General features: G+C 32.0%; 1 protein-coding gene across 1 annotated transcript in view; it reads right to left on the reverse strand.

Moving 5' to 3' along the window:
* The window catches only part of LOC129230156 (serine-rich adhesin for platelets-like), a 51,574-nt gene that overhangs the window by 7,317 nt on the left and 22,686 nt on the right, over positions 1-21,571 (reverse strand). The window contains exons 3-5 of the mRNA XM_054864558.1: positions 14,741-14,827; positions 13,399-13,542; positions 11,073-11,209 (exon numbers count right to left, since the gene is read on the reverse strand). Coding sequence (XP_054720533.1) covers positions 11,073-11,209; positions 13,399-13,542; positions 14,741-14,827 — 368 coding nt within the window. The remainder of the gene's footprint in view (positions 1-11,072; positions 11,210-13,398; positions 13,543-14,740; positions 14,828-21,571) is intronic.

Below are 21,571 nucleotides of genomic sequence, written 5' to 3' on the forward strand. Positions count from 1 at the left end.
AATAACAATAAAAGAAATTCCACACACGTGTTTTGAGGTTACAACAAATCCCTTTTCCCCAAGGCAAAGGATGCGAGTTTATCAAGGGTGATAGTGAATTCAAGTAAAATTTTCTGAAACTTTGAACACTAGAAATGCATAAAATACTACTGGATAGGTCAATATTTCATTTATTTCAACATTTAAAAAAAAAAAAAAAATCATGAATTTTCAGGGGAAAAAAACCCTTAAGGAAAACATACCAGTAGTAGCCACGTCAAAGTTTATATTTTGAAAAATAGAATTTCAGGTCTCCCAATGAATTCAAAAATGCATTAAATATACAAGAGGTATTATCTCCTGCATGTTTGACTCAATTGGGAAACTTGGAATCCTATTTTTTCAAATACAGTGGAGTCTTGAAAATTCCGAGGTAATTGGGGCTCACCTCACCTCAGATTACTGAAAACTCGCAATATCCGGAAAATTCTTCCAGATTTAAAATTTACACTACTCGGAAGACATAGGTAGGAGCACTTTTTACTTCAGGGTCATTCCATACAGATTCAACGGATGAGTGCGCTCGACCATTTTTAATTTTTTTGAAACTCATATCCCAAAAAGATGCATATGAATGATGTTTAAAACCACTTTTATTTTTTCTCTAACCTTAACCCTTGGTTTTTTAGAGGTCGTCAAAAGTCATTTTCGCAGTCAAAAATGGGACTTTTAGACCTTTGCATTTTGGCCAAAATCTATTTGAATTACATTTATGGCAGTTAATTTTACACTTTGGTGTTAAAGTGCATAAGATGATAGTCTTACATGCTGAGTTACGTGGCTGTAACATAATAACTAAAATAATGGCAACAGGTTAAATTTCAAGGTCAAATGTAAAATTTTTACTCATTTCAAAAGGTCATAACTCGCTTAGGGGATAAAAACACAAAGTGAAGTATGGCAAAAACTAATCACTGGAGTCACACTAATGAGAAAATATAGCTGTAATTGTGTGTTTGTTTACCCTTTATAAATTACAGCCCCTCAAAGATCAGAAAATTGAGAAAAATGACATTTTTAGACCCCTGTAAACCAAAAGGGGATGGAATTTAAAATTTCTTGGCTAAGTGAATATTCCATTCAAGTACTATATATGTTTTATATATTGTTTTGTGTATTTGGTTTGTAAAAAAGATACGGGTCTTTGAAATTGAGCAATTTTGCTGGTTAATTCACACACTAAAACAGAAATAAAAAGTGTGAAAACTTCATTGCACTTTCTTAAATTATGTATAGTGTGCTCTATGTAATATATTATATTGGAAAAAGATATTATAAGTATAAAAATAATTATTTTAATTTGATAACTAAGAAATATTTGGACATAAATGAGTAGTTCATACATGATTGACAGCTTAAGTAGTTAATTTATAGACTATCTACACAAACAAATTTTCAATACATACAAACATACGCTCTGTACATTAACTTATGTAACTTGCCTAAACACGTGCAAAAGCATTATCTACATAGGTTAAAGGAAAAAATAGGTGCATTTTTCATTTCTTGTTTCAGTGTTTTAAGAAAATGAACTCACACAATAGTACTATAGTTCTGGTGGTAACACAGCATGTGGCGTACTGAAATACTTTACTCAAATACACAACAAAACTAGAAAGAACTTTCTTAATTTATGTAATCACGAAACGGATGTCAATTTGAGAGCTGAATGGCATTTCTATGCAATATCACACGGTAATGGACATTGTAACAAAATCAGAAGAACCGTAAAAAGAATTGATACTACTAAGACTAGCTTGCAAAGAACTACTAGAAGTCACATTTTAATTCCTAAAGAAATGCATACCTTCTGCATTTTTGCTACTAAACATTGCATGTATCCTTGTGAGCATTCAATATATTAAATTAGCTGAAAAAATGCTGGAAGAAAGGTTTGACTCTGCAAATAAAATTCCCAATACAACATTTAATCACTGCTTTATGCCACCGTATTTACATATTATCTCTATAAAATTATTGTCCCCTAGCAATAGGTATGAAGAATAGTGTGTTACTAAAAAGATTATCAAAAGAAAATGCCCATTATTGCCAAAAAAGTTATTACACAGCTTGTGTTGATCACTAAATTTAGAACTCCTGTCATTGTCTTGCTCCTAGTACATTTTCAAAGTATCAAATTATGAATGTGCCTTGGTAAAGCATTCCAAAACGCCATATACTTCAGTCACCATTACAACTATAGGACTACTAGGTGAGTTAATTTTTTCAAAACTACACTCTAACAAGAAATAAAAAACGCACTTTTTAAAATTTAAATTTTGTATATATAATTTTTTTGCATATGTTTAAGGCAATTTAGATATATTAATGTGTATTGAAAATTTGTGTGTGTAGATAGTCTATAAATTAACTACTTAAGCTGTCAATCAAGTATGAACTAATCATTCATGTCCAAATATTTCTAAGTTATCAAATTAAAATAGTTTTTTATACTTAAAATATGTTTTTACAGTATAATATATTATATAGGCAATTTAAGAAAGTGCAATGAAGTTTTCACACTTTTTTTTTCTGTTTAAGTGCGTAAATTAACTAGCAAAATTGCTCAATTTCAAAGACCTGTATCTTTTTTACAAACCAAATACACAAAACAATATATATAACATGTATAGTATTTGAAAGGAACATTCAATTGGCCAAGAAATTTTAATTTTAATTCCATCCCATTTTGGTTTACAGGGGTCTAAAAATGTCATTTTTTGTCATTTTTCTGATTTTTGAGGGGCTGTAACCAATAAAGGGTAAGCAAACACACAGCAACAGTTACATATTCTTATTAGCATGGTTCCAGTGATTAGTTTTTGCCGTATTTCATTTTGTGTTTCCGTCCCTTACGCGAGTTATCCCCCCTTGAAATGAGTAAAAATTTTACATTTGACCTTGAACTTTAACCTGTTGCCTTTATTTTAATTATTAAGTTACAGCCACGTAACTCAGCATGTAAGACTATCATCTTATGCACTTTAACATTAAAGCGTAAAATTAACTGCCATAAATGTAATTCAAATAGATTTTGGCCAAAATGTAAAGGTCTAAAAGTCCCATTTTTGACTCGAAAATGTTTTTTGATGACCTCTAAAAAATCAAGGAATAAGGTTAGAGAAAAAATAAAAGTGCTTTTAAACATCATTCATATGCATCTTTTTGGGATATGAGTTTCAAAAAAATTAAAAATGGTCGAGGGTACTCATCCGTTGAATCTGTGTGGAATGACCCTTCATTGTGTACAGACAAGGAACTATTGTCTTCATACAAATTTATCACTCAAACTTTAACATAAATTTCCTTTTAATTGAGCCTAAACAAATGCGAACTTAATTTTTTCTCGATATCCGTACGCATTTATGTGTGCAAGACAACCAAAACATAACCAACCTCTCAGTTTGTTTTTAATTATGCGCTTAGTGATAGTTTTTAAAAATTTCTGAGCTTGCTCCTATATTGCTATATTTCTTCAAGCATTTGTTTGCTGTTAGCTAAATGAAATTATATTTTAAGTGCCTTTAAATTTCTAATAATGAAATGATAAGGAGTAAAATTTAGAATAGTACAGAAAACTGAAAGAAAAAGTATTCTTTGTCACAAAATAAAGTGAAGTAAAAAAAAAAAATCTAACGAGTGAGTGATACAAGACAAAATTATTGCAATGCACTACAAATTTATTTTATTGAGTTAATGATGATTCAAAACTGGGAAATAAATGAGAACACAGCACGTGTAAAGCTTTTAATGTATTTTAAAGAGTCAAAATATTAATGAGAAGACTGCATTTGTTTACCGCTTAATATTTCAGTCCATTCAGGGACAAATTTCGAAGTACCAATCATTAAGAGGGATTTTAAATGTTCGTCTGACAAAGAAGATCTGTACTTAGATTTAATGTACTTCAATTTCAAAACGTCTGTTAACAACCAGTCACCAAGATGCAATCTTTCACCAATTGACTGTCCATAAAAGGTTTACCAGCTTTAGCCAAAATATGGCTGACTTTAAAACTGGTTTTTACAGGCTTCACAAATATTTATTTCTGAGTTGAAAGAGAATTTTTCAAAGAAACAATTTAATCCCCTCATAGTTTACGGGTTTAATTGAAACATTTGCTCTTGTGTTTTGTATCAATGTCTACAGACATGAAAATTCTTTCAGAACAGCGACAGCTCTTTGTAAATAAGACACAATGCTTTATTATTGTTATCGATCATGAAATAATCGTGTGTCCACTGTTTATTAAAAGTACGGCACTCAAAATCAACTTTCCATTTTCTCAAGAAGTCATTGTAATGCTAAATAGCACTATAAAAATAAAAGATACTGTTCACGATCGATGCGCACTTCGTGAGGCGTGCGAAACTACAATCTGCATATCTATAACGGGTTCGACATATACAAATTTAGAAGAAAGAGCAAAACCGCTTTGTGATATTAGAAGAATAAAAAGCCAACCTGAGCAAAAACTGTCCTCTCTTCTAGATAGATTTTTTAAGGGCTTGGGAATCCACTTTCCCATATTTCTAAGCTAAATGAAAAATTGTGCGTGAATGAAGGAACAAAATTATGAAAATGAAAAATGAAGGGATAAATCAATGGTTGATGTTCTGCTTTAAACGTTATTTGTGGGAAACTTTCTCCTTCTGTTAACAAGTTTTTTCACAAAGATCAGAATCTAGCATTAGAGTTTGGCAATAAACATTCAAATCTGATGTCAGTCTAGAACATGTTTTCCCTGGCGCCAGGAAATGCCCAATGCCAGGTGACTAACTGGAGAATGTAGGGCAGAGAAAAGAGATTTGTTCTCGAAAAGAGCAAAAAGAGAGATAGGGTTGGTGCACTTGTAGTTAACAGTAAAAAATGATTAAAAAATGATAAAAAAGACTTTAAATGATTATTTGTAGTTAAAAATAAAGTCTCAATTATGTTTCCAACAAGATTGTCTCTGTTCCGAAAAATAGAAAAAAGTTTGCAAGCTTCCTGCGGGCTGGACAAAAATCTGTTCGCGGGCCAATAAAAAATAAGAAAATGAACAGAACATGCACAATTCTTCCTAGCTTTTTTGAGGAAAACATTTCTAAATCTTTCCCAAGACAATAATCTTATTGAACATTAAAATAATAATTATAAAATAAACAAATTAATAATTTAAAAACAGTAAATAGTACTAAAATATTTAAAGTAAAAAATAAGAGACGATTTTCTGCAATGCTCATGTTGTAGAAATTAAAAACTTGTGCATTTATGATTACAATAGCAAGTTCTGGCTAATTTTTCATTGAATGCATTTCATATCACAGTAAAAATAATAAATATTAGATAAATAATGTTATGATAAAACAGCAAATTTACACACAAAAGCTAAAAATTTAAAAGAAAACATTTGGTTCTTATTGCACTGATTAATTAATTTGCTTATCTGAAGCCAGTTTTTTGAACATAGAAAAATTCAAGTCACATACAAGAACAGTGTGTGTGTGTGTGTGTGTTTTTTTTTTTTTTTTTTTGACTGAATTGGAAGGAAAAATCAAAGACATTTCCAAGAATGATTAAAAATTGCAATTAAAACATTGTTTTAAATTAATGTTTATTTATCCCAGAAGCTGCTAAGATAAAAAAAAATACCACATTGCTTTATAGTATGCAATTTTCTAGAATAAATTTTATAGACATCATCAATCGCAATCATTTGCCATAACAAATAGAAAAGGGCTGAAGAATGCTTCCTTCCAGAAATGCATAGGTATGATTTGATCATTTATATCATTTGAGAAAAAAAAAACATGCTATTAATTTTTTTTTCATTTCATTTTTTTTCTCATTTTGAAAGAATAGCTCTGAATCAAGACTTAAGACATTATTTCTAACAAAAGAGAGAAATATAATTTCAGCAATTGGAACAACAAAACATATTCATAAAATTATGACACATTACACTTTTATCAGTAGTCATACTTATTGTGACATACACTTTATTAAAGTTAAAAAAAATATCAAACTTCAAAAACCGAAAAACTAAGTTAAAAAAAAACCCTTTGAAATAAGTACTAATTATATGTATCTTAACACCTAATTAAATTACTCAGATTAGGCTTAGATTATAACCTTCGATCCAACCAGCATCAAAGATATCTTTCGCCGTTGCATCTCAAATAAGATTTTAGCTTCATTATCATTCTCCTAGTTTGCTTCACTTCGACAGAGCAGAATGCCAAATAAAATACAAGATTCTTCTCCACTGAAAATGATATTTTTATGTGAAAATTGTGAATGTTTTCAGCGTTTCACAGGAGCAATTAAGCAATGCTACTAATTTATCAAGGAAAAAACTGAAAGGTTTACCAAATTATTTTAAAATCTCAAATAAACTTAACCATTTCTCATTGTTTTCACAGAAATGAACACTCTATCTACAAAAATCAGTCAATTAAAATTAACGACAAATATGAGGGTACTAGTAATAAAGAAAATGATAAAGCTTTTCATATTTTGGAAGGACAAACAATAAGTAAGAAAAGTTATTAAACTTTGTAAAATCACAATTAAGTTAAAACTTAAAAGGAAAAATAATTGAATGCGATAAAAACTAAATGTATTTCTGTAAAATCACTTTAAATAACAAAATTCTTTCCTGATTGTAAATAAGCATTTTATTCTACCCATTGACAACCTAAATTAAGTCAGTTTTATTCTACAGTAAAATCTCATTATAGCGAATACTAATACAATCAAATATCTACATAGTCAGTCCAACAAATACGCGAACTGAAGCCACAAAAAAATTTATTCAGTAAATTACCGCCCATTAGCCAGGGCTAAAGCAGAAATGCATGAAATACACCGCCAGCTCAGTCATCTCCAGCCGAGGACTGCAGTTTCGTGCTTATTAGCACTCATCAGCCCGGCATAGGAAAGAGACCGAACTGGAGATGGAAAAAACCTCTTAAGGAAGCCAATAGTGCCAAAGAAACTGGTAGCTAAAACAGAATTAGCACAGACCAGACGAGTGACCGAAGCAATGGTTCGGTTCAATTCGAAGATTGATGGCAAGGCATGGTATATTCAGTAATTAATGGGCGGTAATTTACTGAATATACAATCAATGCTGAATGTGCTGGTGCACTGTCATAGTGAAGGATCTATTCATCGCCTTGAGTCAAATTTGGCAGCACACAACGAACACAATCTCTCAAACACTTGAGATCGTGTGATTTGTTGCTCCATTATTTCATGAATTTCCATTTTCAGCCAACAGTAAAAACAAGGACAACAGAAACAAACATAACTTGCAACATACGTGCAGTTTGGCGATCTATCAAGAACTCACAGCTCATTGGGATCGCCGACAGTTAACGGGACCATTGTCCGTGTCATGGCCGCTAGATTGCATGAGCTCACATATTTATTGGACAGACTACATATTTCAATGAAATAAATGTTCAGTTCAGTTTAAATTGTCATTACATTGCTTCAATTCCATTATAATCAAATTCACGATACAATGAAAAAATCTTAAGACCTTTTGAAATTTGTTGTAACAGGATTAACTATGAAACTTCTTTTTTTACTTGAATCTTTCATATTTCATACGTAATGACAATAAATCATATGGAATGAAACAAATTTCATACATTATATTTTTGGGTTTTAGACATAATACTACTGAAGAGTCAAAAAGTACTTTACATAACTAAAATGCCATCTTCGAACTAATTACATTTCCCATTTAAAATTTAGATCAATAAAAACGACTTTTGCAGCGCACATTTGAAATTTGGAGACCCAGAACTTTTAAAAGGCAAGAACCCTTTACGTTGTTTAAAAAATAATCAAGAAAAAAAAATCTCAGTATGTATCATCACGTAATTTTGAGTGCTTTTTCGATTGTTAACTTTGACAACTACTGGGCATTTAAGCAGTAAGTTACCACCTCAAGCCTTTGCCTTTGATTGACAAGTTGAATCAAACCACTGCTGCAGCCTCTGGCTGGTGTGCTACATTTTCTTTAGCTACCAGTTTGTTGGCATTCTCAGCTTCAATGAGATGACATCTGCCTCCAGCTTGGTTATTGCCTGTTTCAGACTAATGAATCCATAACAAGGACAAAACATTAGTCTCTGGTGGGTATGGCTGGGCTGTCAGTACATAGCATGTAGTACTGTCTTAGGGGCAGTAACTTACTGCTAGAGGACCACTCGCTCTAATGTAAGGTTTACTGGACGGACCAAACTGTTGTATGTCACCAAGACAAAGCGCCTACTCATGTGTCTTAGTCAACAAGTATGTGGTTCAGCATGAATAATACCAATGTCATGGACATACCATCGCTTAGTCCAGACATAAATCAAATGGAAAAGTAATGGGAACATTTAGAACAAATTTTTTTTCAAAATCAGAGCCAATATTTTTCGCTAAAGACCTTAGAACAGCGATGGAGCAAGCAAGCACAGCGTGAACACTACCTAGAGATTATTCAAAACTTTATACTTCCTATGAAAAACTGTGTGCTTGAAGTAGTTAGAGGTAATGGAAACAGAATTTCATATTAATTGTACCGTATTATCCCACATTATCTGGAATGCCGCAAAATGGGGGGGGGGGGGTCACCAGATTTTCAATAACACTTGCCTGGTCCTTTCCGGCAAGCTGGAAAAATTGAGATTAAGAAAAAAAATTTCTATAAAAAATATATGTTCAGCTTAAAAATGAATATAAGTTCTATACATACCTTATTAGTATTAATGAAAAGTTTAATTTTTTGTAAAAATATTTACTGACAATGTGATTTGCTATTTTAACCAGAAAAATATTGTTGAATAACAAATAATTTTATAAAAATTATATTAAAACTAAGTAAGTAAACATTTAAGCAGTAAGTTACCGCCCCTAAACCAGTGCTAAAAAATTTACCATAGCTATTCAACAAATAAACATTAACCTTACCTCTTTAAAAGGAACCTGAAATAATTTATTTAAACAAATTATGAACAAATCACAGTAACGATGACTGCTTCTGAATTGATTACTTAATTGGCACATAATTAAATCCATTAATAATGACCTGCCATAAATAACAAGCACATATTATATGGAATACACTTTTTTTTTTTTGAAAGAAGGTTACTTTCGGAATTTATTTTTTTCCCTTACAGTGGATTGCTTTCTGATTGGAACTGAATGCAGAAATTTACTTTTGTTTTGTTGCAAAATAAACCTCGAATTATCCGGCATACCGGAAAATTCGAATTTCCCGGTATGCTGGTCAACCTCGTTTTTTCCGGCATGCCGGATAATGCGGGGTAATACGGTATTTGTAACAATTACATTTATGGCTGTGCTTCTCAACCTTCAACATAATTTCTAAATTTAAAATTGCCTATAATTATGGGACACCCTGTTTTCTGTTTTCATCAATAAATTCAACACAAGATGTTTTTTCTAATAAATTAACCCTAACTTTTGTTTTATGTAGTTTATTACTGTACACATATGAAAAAAAATCTCCGCATACTTATTTTTACTGTGTATTTTTTTTATGCTTTTGTCTATATTTTTTGGAAGGGTGTATGAATGCCTTTAGAATGTATAGAACTTATGTATTCAAATTTCATCTAAAACAAAATGATAAAATTCATTTGTAACCTTTAAGGAATCACAGTACCTTTCAAACATTTTTTAAAATTTAAGTAAATTTTATATTTCTTTGAAACCATAACATGCATACTTATTTCTTAATCAATAATTTATTTTCAAAATTTAAAAATATTGCCCACTTTTTTAAAAAATTCAAAAAATTGAGGAAAATTTCAGTTTTTTAAAATCCATAAGGCTTCTTTATTTTTGCACTAATTCAAAAAGAGTTTTCTGCCAAACGATCACTATAATCATCTGTAAAAATCTGTGCATTCATTTCCTTATGAGTTTATTAGAAAATTTTCTGTGATTAATAATGTAAAAAATTAAATTAAAAAAAAAAAAGTTTGGTTTTTAAAGGTTTAACATGCTCTAAACATTCGAGTAATTTCTAAAATGCCTATCCAATGCACAGTTTTGTCAAATATGTTATCCCAATTGCAAAAAGTATTACTTTAAAGCTATATCTTTAATAGAAAAAAATTATTAGGGATTCTAATGACATGAAAACAGAAAAAAAACCATCATTGAGAAAAAGCAATTTAAAGTTTTTCTTTTGCATAAGAACACAAAGTGACCATGGCCTAAAACCACTCATAACTTTAAAAATATTTGAACTAAAGCAATGAAACTTTTCCCCCGTATTCAGAGTAGTGTTTATTTCTGAAATAAGCAATAATTTTTTTTTTGATTGTTTCATCATTTTTGAGGTACTGTAACCCTTTAAGTTTTAAAAATTTATTAAAGTGCATTAATGCAATTTAGGAACTGAAATTGCAATTATTATTTTTAAATTTTAGAACAAAATCAAAAAGATGGTCTAATAAAGATATTATTAGACCATCTGGAGACCTGTCAAAATTTAATATGAATCTACACTGTTAAAATCTATGTCTGGTTTATAGTCACTTCTGATTGGTTGTAGGATGTCATGTGACCTTGATGATAGTCACAAAACAATAATGAGGAAAAGTCACCAAACTTGGTAACATTAGGCAGTTTCTGGTCAAATTCGGCAATATCTCTCAAATTTATCACGAAGCCCATTGACTCCTTGATGACATGAGATCATTATTGTGTGAGGCGTCTCAGTGGAAAATCTAATTCTTAAAATAAAAAAACTTAAAATTGCTTGCTTCCAAACGTAAGGAAAAATGATTAGCCAGAAACCCACTGAACACAAAATTTACATTGAATTTCAAAAATTAAAATCAACATTACAGAAGAAAATGGCAATAAAAAAGTAGATTATTCAGAGAAGTGGGTATAAGTAGCTCCTTAGAATAATAATAAGGGTAAAGGGGCATGTGACAGTAAAGAAAGAAGAATCTTAGGGGACACATTTCACAATTATTCTTTTAACTTAAAATTTTTTTTGCATTGTTACTAACCTTATTTCTGCAGCTTGTGCTCGTTTTTCTGCAAGTTCATGTAACCTCTTAGCTTCCTTTTCCTTCCTTTTATCCTCCCTTTTCCATTTTGAAACTACATTTCGACCAAATTCTCTTTGTTTAAGATCCTTTAGGCGCTGTAAGAAAGTTCATAAAAAACTCAGTAAGCAGCACAGAACATAACTCATATTTTTTATGAAAATACAATCACTGAAATATATTATGAGATTTAAAGCACAACTTTATGATTTCATTAAATTTGTTTTAGAATATGCATGCCACGAAAATAAAATAAAATCACAATTTAAATTTCTTTCAGGGTGTTCAAAACGAGAAATTTCATGTCTTACAAAAATTTACTAACATATGGTGTTGCACATTTTTAAATGCATTACATGAAATTCACCGATTATTTTATGTAACAAAGATGTCTATTATGGAAATGTTTACTGTCTTCTGCTACCACATGTCTCAACTCAAGCATAAAATTAGCAGTAACATTTATCTTTATTGATGTATTTTCATTCATCAATCTTCACCATGTAAAAACTTCCTTAAGCTCATGAAGACACATGTCGCTCATTTAGAAGAAGAGTGCCACAATACGAAAAATGAAATTTGACAGGAGATGCGTTTGAAGTTGAACTCTTCAGGCCATTTGCATTAAGATAAGTAAGTTTACTGTGCTCTCCCGTGGTTAATGTTAAAACACAAAATCTGTTGTTATTTTACATAAAAAATAACATCATTTGGAAGCCTTTAAGCAAAAAAAAAAAAGAAAAAGAAAATGAAAAATTTCATATAGTGGCAGTCTTTTTCCCAACGAGCGATGTATTATAACGAAACTGAAAAGTATCCACATGTATCCACTGACAAACACAATTATATACTTCCACTTCAAGATTCTCCACATGCATTGTGGGCAGCAATATGAACACCCTATATGTTAATACACATATAGATTATTATATAAGAAGCTTTAAAATATGTTTAAAAATATTTAATTAAAAAGGATACAATTTCAAAATTCTTGCAACTTTTTGTTAATTGATGTCAAAACTCAAATTATTAAACAGAAGCCTTTGGTTTTGGATTTTGCAAACCAATCAATGAATCAATTTTCAAAACAATTTGCAAGACCCATTTTAGATAGAAGGAAAATAACCTTAATAATTAATTTTTGGTAAAATACTGGTTGTACTTTAGCTGAACAGCAATGGTTAAACCTCGAGTTTTAGTTCTGGTTCCCAGTAATTCTAGTAAAAGTTACCAGATTCCTACTGTTAAAAAAAAAAAGCTATTTAAATAAAATCTTTTAAAACCCAAATTCTTAATGTATTGTGATCCATAAATCTTTTTGAAGTTATGATTTCATATGCTTTATTGTTTTAAAGTGAAAGAATAAACTTCAGCGAAAAACAATTTGTATTTTTGCACAAACCACAAAAGCTTATAAAGTCTGAATGAGGGTGGTTTTTCAGCGGTTGGCACTTTTATGCTATAGATATGTCATATTCCACTTTCAAAAAAATTCTCAAAACTGGTCGAAACAACAAAGAGCTCACTAGCTTGCCAAACAATGCCAAAACCAATGTTGTTGAAATTCAAAATGTAATGTTTAGTTTTTAAATAAAGCAATCCTTTAAGACTAACAGTTACATTAGAATTAAAGGAGAAAAAAAACGCTACAAAATGAATCAAGTTTCTAAATACTGTCAGTCCCACTTATAAAATAAAGCCTCCCGGAACAGAATATTTCCCCATAGACACAATGTTAAAGATCCCCGCTTAATTGAATAATTTCCCCGGATAATCAAATAATAGTGATCAGCTCTCGCAAATATTTTTGCTGAGAAAACTTTTGAATAAGTTAGAAATAAACTAAGTAAGAACTTATATTCAGGTAAAAATATAAAGTAATATTTTTCGCCGACAACGAGCCAGAAAAACAACATTCACATCCCATCAAAACATTTCCACTATTCTATCAAATTTATTTTGTCTTTGCCTTTACAAAAAAAAAAAAAAAAAAAAAAGAGATAGATAATAAATTAATTAATATTAAATGTAAAACCTTGATAAAGCAAGAGTTACTTTTTATATTTTTCATGCTTACTTGTAATATATTTATACTATGTTTTAGCCTTGATGTATTTGATTCTTTCTCTGCAATGTATTTTCATTTAAAATTAATTTTCTACTTTTGAATTGCTGTTAGATTTGTTTTCGTCTAGCAATTTCGGCATATAATTCACAAGCTTTATGAGCTGGGAGTAAGTATACAGAAGAATTTAGGGATAAAGCTTAAAAAGCAACAATAAATTACCTGCTTATGAGCATGATCATAAGAATTGATGTGGTTATCAAATTCGTGATATTTATAATATTGCTTCTCACACAAATCACAGAAGAAATTGGCTTTCAGACTAGCAAGGCCTTCTTGTACTGCTTTCTCTTTTTCTTGAACAGCCTACCAATTAACACAGACACATATAACATCAAATTCAGTAGAAAATAATCATCCGACAAAAAATGAGAACAAATGTAATTAAAAACTCTTGCTAAAAATATGCCGTGTATTTTAAGAATTTTATATATTTTTCCCATTCATAAATGTAATTTATGTGTTGAATCAAAACTCAAGAGTGATTTTTATAAAACATGAAACTTAGTTAAAGGGCCGAATCACTTTAGATGCAATTAAAAGTATCATTTTAAAGTTTTTTTTACTATTACATTTTAGCAAATATAATAACTACACAGTTCATGAGCTTCCCGCTACTTTCAGGAACATGTGACAAGAATCTGGTAATATATGGAGGATGACACTGTGGTACCTTCAGCAGAAAAGAGCTCTTGTTTGTTATTTGCACTAAGTAAAATCAGAAGTCCTATATTTATTTTTATTTTACTTATTTATGCCCTAATCGGGGGCCGATTGGGTGCAGTAAGAGGGCGGCAACCTTGGCCTCCAAAGGGCCGAAAAAAAAAAAAGAAATTTACAAAAAAAGTGCAAAAAGAAAAAGGTGAAAAAGAAAAAAAAAAAAGACAAAAGGAAAGACAAAAAAAGAAAACTATTGTTCACAGGTTTATGAGTTTAAAGAAAAGAAAAAGAAAGCAAAGTCTCACACACAAGTTTGTGTGCAAGAAAAAGAAAAAAAAAAAGGAGATTTTGCACCAAAACCTAAAAAAAATAAAATTATAACTAAAAAAAAATTTAAAAAGTGTTCAGACTTGAGGGCGCATCGGTCAGCGGGCCAGTCCGCACCTAGCCCTTACTGTCACCCCCCCCCCCCAAATAATTGCCACTACCCAGAGCTGCTGTTGGAAAAAAAATATTCAGTGAAACTAGCCATTGGGTTTGGGTCACCAAAAGAAAAGATAGTTTAAAACAAAATGATATTTTCATTTGCATAATTTTCACAATAAGAAACCAAATATTTCAGGGAATGCATCCCTTTGCACCCCTCCGCCCAAACTACAGCACTGGCACTACTCAATTTATACTCTATTCTTTGAATCCCCCTTTCATTTACTTTCTCTTCATTTTACATATTGGGATTTGCATAATTTATTTAGAAAAGAACATGGGAAAACATATTTGTTTAAATAACAATAAAGTACCATCAAAGTTACGCAGAATACTCAACATAAAAGTACAAGCAAACCTTATATTTTTGTTGTAATTCAACAGTATCTTCCTTTTCAGTTTCTAAAACTCGACGTTTCTCAGTTGTTTCTTCAGCATAATCCATCTGTGAAAGTAGACCAAGAAAACACTAATAAAATATTTGAATTAAATTGATTGTGTAATTATATCCTGAAGGAATCAATGGAGTAAGCGAAGAAGTTGAAATTGTTGAAGAAATCTATAAAATCTATTAAGACAGCAATGAGGATAACTTCTAAATAACATGAAATTTATAAGAAAAAAGTGAATGGCCATGTTTTAAAATTATACAAACGACAAAGGTATATAAATTTAAAATTGCAGTAGATTCCCGATCATTCCAGTAGATTCCCGATCATTCAAGTTCTCTTAACAGAGTTACCAAAAAAAAAGAGAAAAGGAACCTTTTCCCCTGTTTTGACGAGAGAAGAAAATCGTTATTGAATTTTGAAAGTAAATTGTTACCAGATTGCTTTTGCTGTTGTTCATTTTGTTCTTCCACTGAATTTAAAGATTGTATTTGCCCATCAGGTTTAACAAAAGTTAATATCTCGCAGAACTAATCCATATCCTTTGCATTTTCAACTATGTACAGATGAGTGTCTAAACAAGTGCATGTGTGTCAAAAGACCGATGATAAGAAATCAGTGCTGCAAAACTTGTGCTCATTTGAAATGGGAAGAAACAATGTATTGCTAAGTTTTCCTTCTCTTGAAGGGAGGAAGCAAGCATTCCTTCCAAGAGCCACAGCCTGTCACAAATGCCCTGAACAATCTCCAAAGCGATGAAGCAACTATCACCGATGCTTGCCATGAGTGGCTGAAACTAGCAAAGTGTCCGGAACTAATTCCACCGAGAGATGTCATTTTGAAAAGAATGAATTTAGCATTACAGCCTTTTCACTTTTTAGCTCTTATGACAGATCCAAAGTATGGAAATGATATAAATGATGGCTTCAAAACTTGTATTTCGCTACAGAATATTAAGAGAACACAAGGACTTAAATTGGTAAACTTATATTCTGTTTTTTGCGTAGCTAGTTTGATAAGTTCATGTTTTGTGTTTTATTTGAAATATTTAACTTTAAAAAAATAGCGTAGACCTGCTTGAGTCTAAAATGCATTGATGAAGTGGGGGGGAGGGGGGGTCTGAAACTATGATGCTGCAGTAAATTAAGCTAACTTGGAATGAATGAGTACTGCAGCTGAAAATTGATTTTAAAAAATATAACAATAAAAGTGAACTGTTCATGTTTACAACCTTAAATAGGAAGTTTTAGCCGAAATTTAGAGAAAAAAAATGAAAATAAAAGACATAAGCACTCAAATGAAAGAAACTTTTTTTTTTTTCAAGGTAGTAAAAAGCATGCCAACCCTGCCTCTGGGGGGTGCTAGATGAGGGGTTGTTTGGCCTGTGTTATATATTTAAAGAAAAGAGAAAAAAGATAGCTGTCTTCAGGGCTTCATCGAACCTGTTAAGCCACGTATAATGGTAGGTACAGGGGAACCTGCAGTACAATGCATGTTTCAGAATTTAGAAAAGTGGATGGATGAGCAAAGTACTTTTTAAACAATTATTTTAGGAGCATTTTTCACCACAATTGAACATTTTTCGAAAAGAAAAGCAGTTTTGCTGAGCATATGCCCCATAAAAGTGTAAATAAGAAACTAGCGAGTAGAGAGATTTAAGCTTTTATTTATTTATTTTTGCTATCAAATGCAACATATGACTTTACTGATAGTTATTCAAGATAAACAAGAAGTTCTGTATAGAACTAAACGAGCCTACTTTCAAGTATACCAATATCGACTTTCTAATATCCGAACATCCTCAAATTTAGCTAAAATCGCAAATTATTTCAAGCATAATTTTTTAATATTTTAAGCTGATTTCTAGAAATAAAATATGCCTCGCTCATTGAAGGAATTATATGCATGAAAAATAAATAAACCAATAAAGTAGTAGCACCTTTTAAACAAAGCAGCTAATACATTTTTTTCCATTAAAAAAAATCTTGAACCACTTTCAAAAAGAAAAAAATATTAATTAAAAGCTCATTAAGTAAATATGTCATATCAAAAAAAAAAAAAAGTTTGTTTTTCTGCTGTTGACAAAAGAGTTAAATGCAAAAACATCAAAGACTGAATTTCTCGGCCAAAAACTGAATACATAAATTGAAACTTTAAGAAATAAAAACAAATCATATTAATAAAAATAATTATTTCACAGTAAAAACCAAAAAAACATGGCTGCAGATTCGGAGTCAAACTGGTTTTGGGACGAAAGAGTTAGATTCGAGAGTCAAAAGTTTTAAATTCAGACTCAAAAATGGCATCGGTTGTTTTCCCAAGTCTGCAAGTCTTCCAATGTTTGTGGAGTTGGACTTATTTTTTGATACAGCCGTCGGAGTCAAATTTCCAAGAGAAAGAGTCTGTCATTTTTCCTTCGTGCATAAATTTTTGCCAAAGCTACGAAGTCAGAGTCAAAGTTGGGGAGTCGGAGGCAAGAGCCCCAAAATTCTCAGAGTCCGAGTCGGGAGTAAGTCCTCGAGAGCTATTTCCACTAAAATTTGTATGAAGTAAATCTGCCTTTAAGTTCGGAATCAATATTGGCTTTCAGTTTCCTCGTAGGCACTAATGTTAAGAGACTTGAACTTTTCGAAATTGAACGGAAAGTCGTTCAAATCAAAAAGATATTTTTTTATATGTGTTCTTCATCAAAAGCTTTTTCCTATACAGTTTTGTTTGAAGCCATTTCGCCACTAAGTTCAAGATTTATTTTTGCCTTAAATTTCCCCATAAGCGCTAATGCTAAATTTTTTTTTTTTGAACTGGTCAAAATTGAATGAAAAAGAGTTTAAATCAAAAAGTGAAATAAGGGAATTAGTTGTCCTTGTCGAGATCTTTTGTACCAAAAAAAAATGTTCAAATCAGACTATTCATTCAAAAGTTATTGGAGGGGGGGGGGACAGACAGGCGGACGGACGGACATTTTTCCACATATCAATACCCTACTTTCCAATTCTTAATTTTTCAATATTTATTTACGTATTTTATTTATTTTTGACTTTTTTTTTGTAATTTTTAAGATGCATTAAGTCTTCTTTTATGCTTTTTTCCTCTTTCTCTGACTTTTACTGGGAAAGTAGGCAAAAAAGGGGTAACAAAATACTTGACATCGGAAAACATGAAAGATGCTGAGTATTAGATTGTCAAAACATGGAAAGAAGTTTAATTAACAACTTTGCACGAGTGATGAAAGATAAAGGCACCAGAAAAACCTGACAGTAAAAATGAAGTTGCTGATGACAACCTTTGTTGAGGATGACACAAAGATTCAGGTTTCTAAAACCCTTGTGCTGAGTGGAGAGAATGAGCATAGATAAATAACAAGATATTGCAGATGACATGATTGCAAACTTAACAGAAAATGATGAAAATGAATCAGAAGCAAATAATGCCTTCATGTACAACTAAAAAGAAACAATGAATTTCACTGAGCATAAAGGGATGTGCTTACAATTCCAGCGACACCAACTAAGTGGGACAACAGTGCAGTACAGACCCATCTTGGAGTACAGCATTCAAATTTATTGTTGTGCCTAATTTATTGTTGTTACAAACCGTCAGAAACTTGAAAAGGTCCAGCGTAGCGCTGCTCAGATCATCACTGGTCTTAGAAATTCTTGTCCCATGGACATTGTGCTTTTCGAAGCTGACCTACAGCCCCTTAGCCTTAGGAGAAGTGTATGCCTAACAAAATACTAGGGGAGAGTCGGGTAAGATGGAGAGGCGGCTAAGATGGTGACTTGAATGTTTCTCTTTATTTGCGATAGATGGCAGCCCCTTATTGGGATATATGCTTCAGTGTTGGCCATCTTTCAATTGAATTACATTCCTAGCGTGGAAAAATAACTGTAACTGCCGCCATTTTGTGTTTTGTTATTTCAGCGTGAACATATCTAAATTTGTCAACCTTTTCATTAGTGGATTGCGTTAAATTGGTGAGTGTTTTGGGCTTTTCTTCAATTTTATACATAATTAGTCTTCTCGATTAATGATATAATGTTGCTTTTAAGTTAAAATACGGTTAATTTTATTCTCGTTTTGTACTTTAATTTCGACATGACGTCGTCGGGTAAGATGGATATGTAAGATTGCGGGTAAGATGGTGGTCTCCATCTTACACGCAAATAAAAAGCAGGCAATTTACTAGTCTCAAATCAAATATTTGTGCCTATAAGGATTACATATTATCTGTAAAAACTAGATTTTAAGACATTTTTTTACTTTTATTTTGTTTAATTACTTAAAAAAATATTTTTAAATGTTTAAAAAATTTGACTAGGTATTTGTTTAAATAAAAAAAAGAATTCTTTATTTTTATTCGTATTTTTCTTCTACAATGAATTGAGGCATATTAAAGATATCAATCAACTTTTCTTTTCTTGGATAGTTTAAAGGGGGGTAAAATTCATAACTGATGACAGCATCCTTAAAGTGATTATAACTTTATTTTTTTAGAAACAAAACGATGGGGAAATATAAAAGGATTACGGAAAGACAATCTTGGTCCAAAGAAGGTATGGATAAAGCTGTTGAAGAGGTACTAAGAGGAGCGTTCATTTTAACAACAGCAAAAAAATATTCTCTGCCTCAAACTTCTCTTCGGCGTTATGTGGATAAAAGGAAGAACAAAGAGCCATTTCCTGAGAACGCTGGAAGATTTAAGAATACTTTTACTGAGGAACAATTACTCTTGCTAAAAACCTATGTTACAGATATAGACAGACGTGCATTTGGTTTGACAAAGAAAGATTTTGCAAGAATCGCATTTGATTATGCTGAACATCTAAAAATAGAACATTGATTTAATAAAGAAGAAAGGATGGCTGGAAAAGATTTTGTGAGCAACTTTTTAAGTAAATTTAATTTATCTTTACGTAAGCCAGAGGCGACCTCAGTGGCAAGATTAGCAGCATTTAATGAAGTAAGTGTGCAAAACTTCTTTAATTTATTGACTGAAATTATGAAGAAACACAGATATGAGCCACACCAGATTTACAATGTTGACGAAACAGGTTGCTCAACTGTACCAACAAAATCCCCTCTCATTATAACACCAACAGGCAAACGACGGGTGGTTAAAGTATCTTCGGCTGAGAGAGGCTCAAATGTGAGTGTGGTCTGCTGTGTCAGCGCAACTGGACATTATGTGCCTCCACTTTTTATTTTTAAAAGAGTGCGCATGCAAGATTATTTGCTGCATGATGCACCACCTGGATCCCAAGCTGCCTGCAATCCAGACTCCAGCTTTATAAATGCCAAAATATTTTTGGAATGGCTGAGCCATTTTAAAAAAAATGTAGGACCTTCAGCTGACAATCAGATTCTGCTGTTGATGGACAATCACGCATCACACATAACCCTAGAAGCAGTAAATTTTTGCAGGGACAACTTTATCACTCTCCTTGGTTTTCCCCCGCACACAACCCACCGGATGCAGCCTTTGGACGTCAGTTTCTTCGGTCCTTTGAAAACTGCCTACAGTAATGTGTGCAATGATTTTTTAACTATGAATCCTGGCCAAACTGTTGCTGTGAAGAATGTACCTAGCCTCTTTCACAAAGCGTATGCCAAAGCGGCTACGCTAAATAACGCAGTGAAAGGATTTGAAGCAGCGGGGATTGTTCCCCTCAATTCACAAATTTTCTCAGCTGAAGAATTTGAACCTGCTGTGACAACAGCGGCTTATGCCACATCTAGTTCCGAAATTCATGATGCCGAAACCCAACCTATTGCTGGTCCTTCTAATGCCTCCGATATCCAACCTGTTGCTGGTCCATCTAATGCCCCCGATATCCTGGTACTCCCTTTAGCTCCCCTAAAGGTAAAGAAACAAAGGACTAAAGCTCCATCGCTACATGCCACAAGTTCGCCTGTAAAAGAATATTTATTAGAAAGGAAGAAGCAAAAGGAAAGAAGAGAAGCAAAAAAAGGAAAGAAAAAAACTAAGGTCGTAGAGAATAAAACTAAGGTCGTAGAGAAGAAAAAATGCTCAAAAACTTATTTTGACTATTCATCAGATTCCTCCGTATCCATACATTACATGGACGAAGATGATAACTCAGATGAAGAAGTCGATGAAGTATGCATCATATGTGATGACTTCGGAAAAAATGAACTGTGGTTCAATTGTGCAAAATGCCACAAGTGGGCTCATGCGGCTTGTACTGGACTGTCAAATTCCGAAGCAAAAAAGAAGTCTTGGATATGTGATTTTTGTTCATAATTTTTTGGAAATTCATAATTTTGGGCATAAAATAAAATATAGTTCTTATACTTGACATAACGAGTTTATTTTATTTTGTCAAATGGAATCAACTACGTAATCGCCATCTTACCCTCCACTGGTATCCATCTTACCCGCACCATCGGGTAAGATGGATACTTTGTGATGGGAGTAAAAAAGCAAGATTAACAAAAATATAAATTGTTTACATGGCAGGGAAATAAACTGTCATTAGGCAATAGTTGTACGAAGATATTAGTACAAAAATATTTTTTCAAATGTAGTTAGTTCTGTCTTAGAAATGTAAAAAGTCTTAGGGTCTCCAACTTACCCGACTCTCCCCTACAACAAACTCAGCGGTTTAGGTTCTCAAAACCGCACATCTTCCTATTTCAAAAACTGACGTAATAATCAAATACTCAGGAGATGCAGTCCCTTCAGCCAAATGGTCTTTTTTAATCTAGTCGACAGTGCTGTGGAACCACATCAACTGACCCAACAGATTGTCTTGAATCAGTCTTCTTCCATTTGGACACGG

Source organism: Uloborus diversus, chromosome 9, assembly GCF_026930045.1.
Source record: "Uloborus diversus isolate 005 chromosome 9, Udiv.v.3.1, whole genome shotgun sequence".
NCBI lineage: Eukaryota > Metazoa > Arthropoda > Arachnida > Araneae > Uloboridae > Uloborus > Uloborus diversus.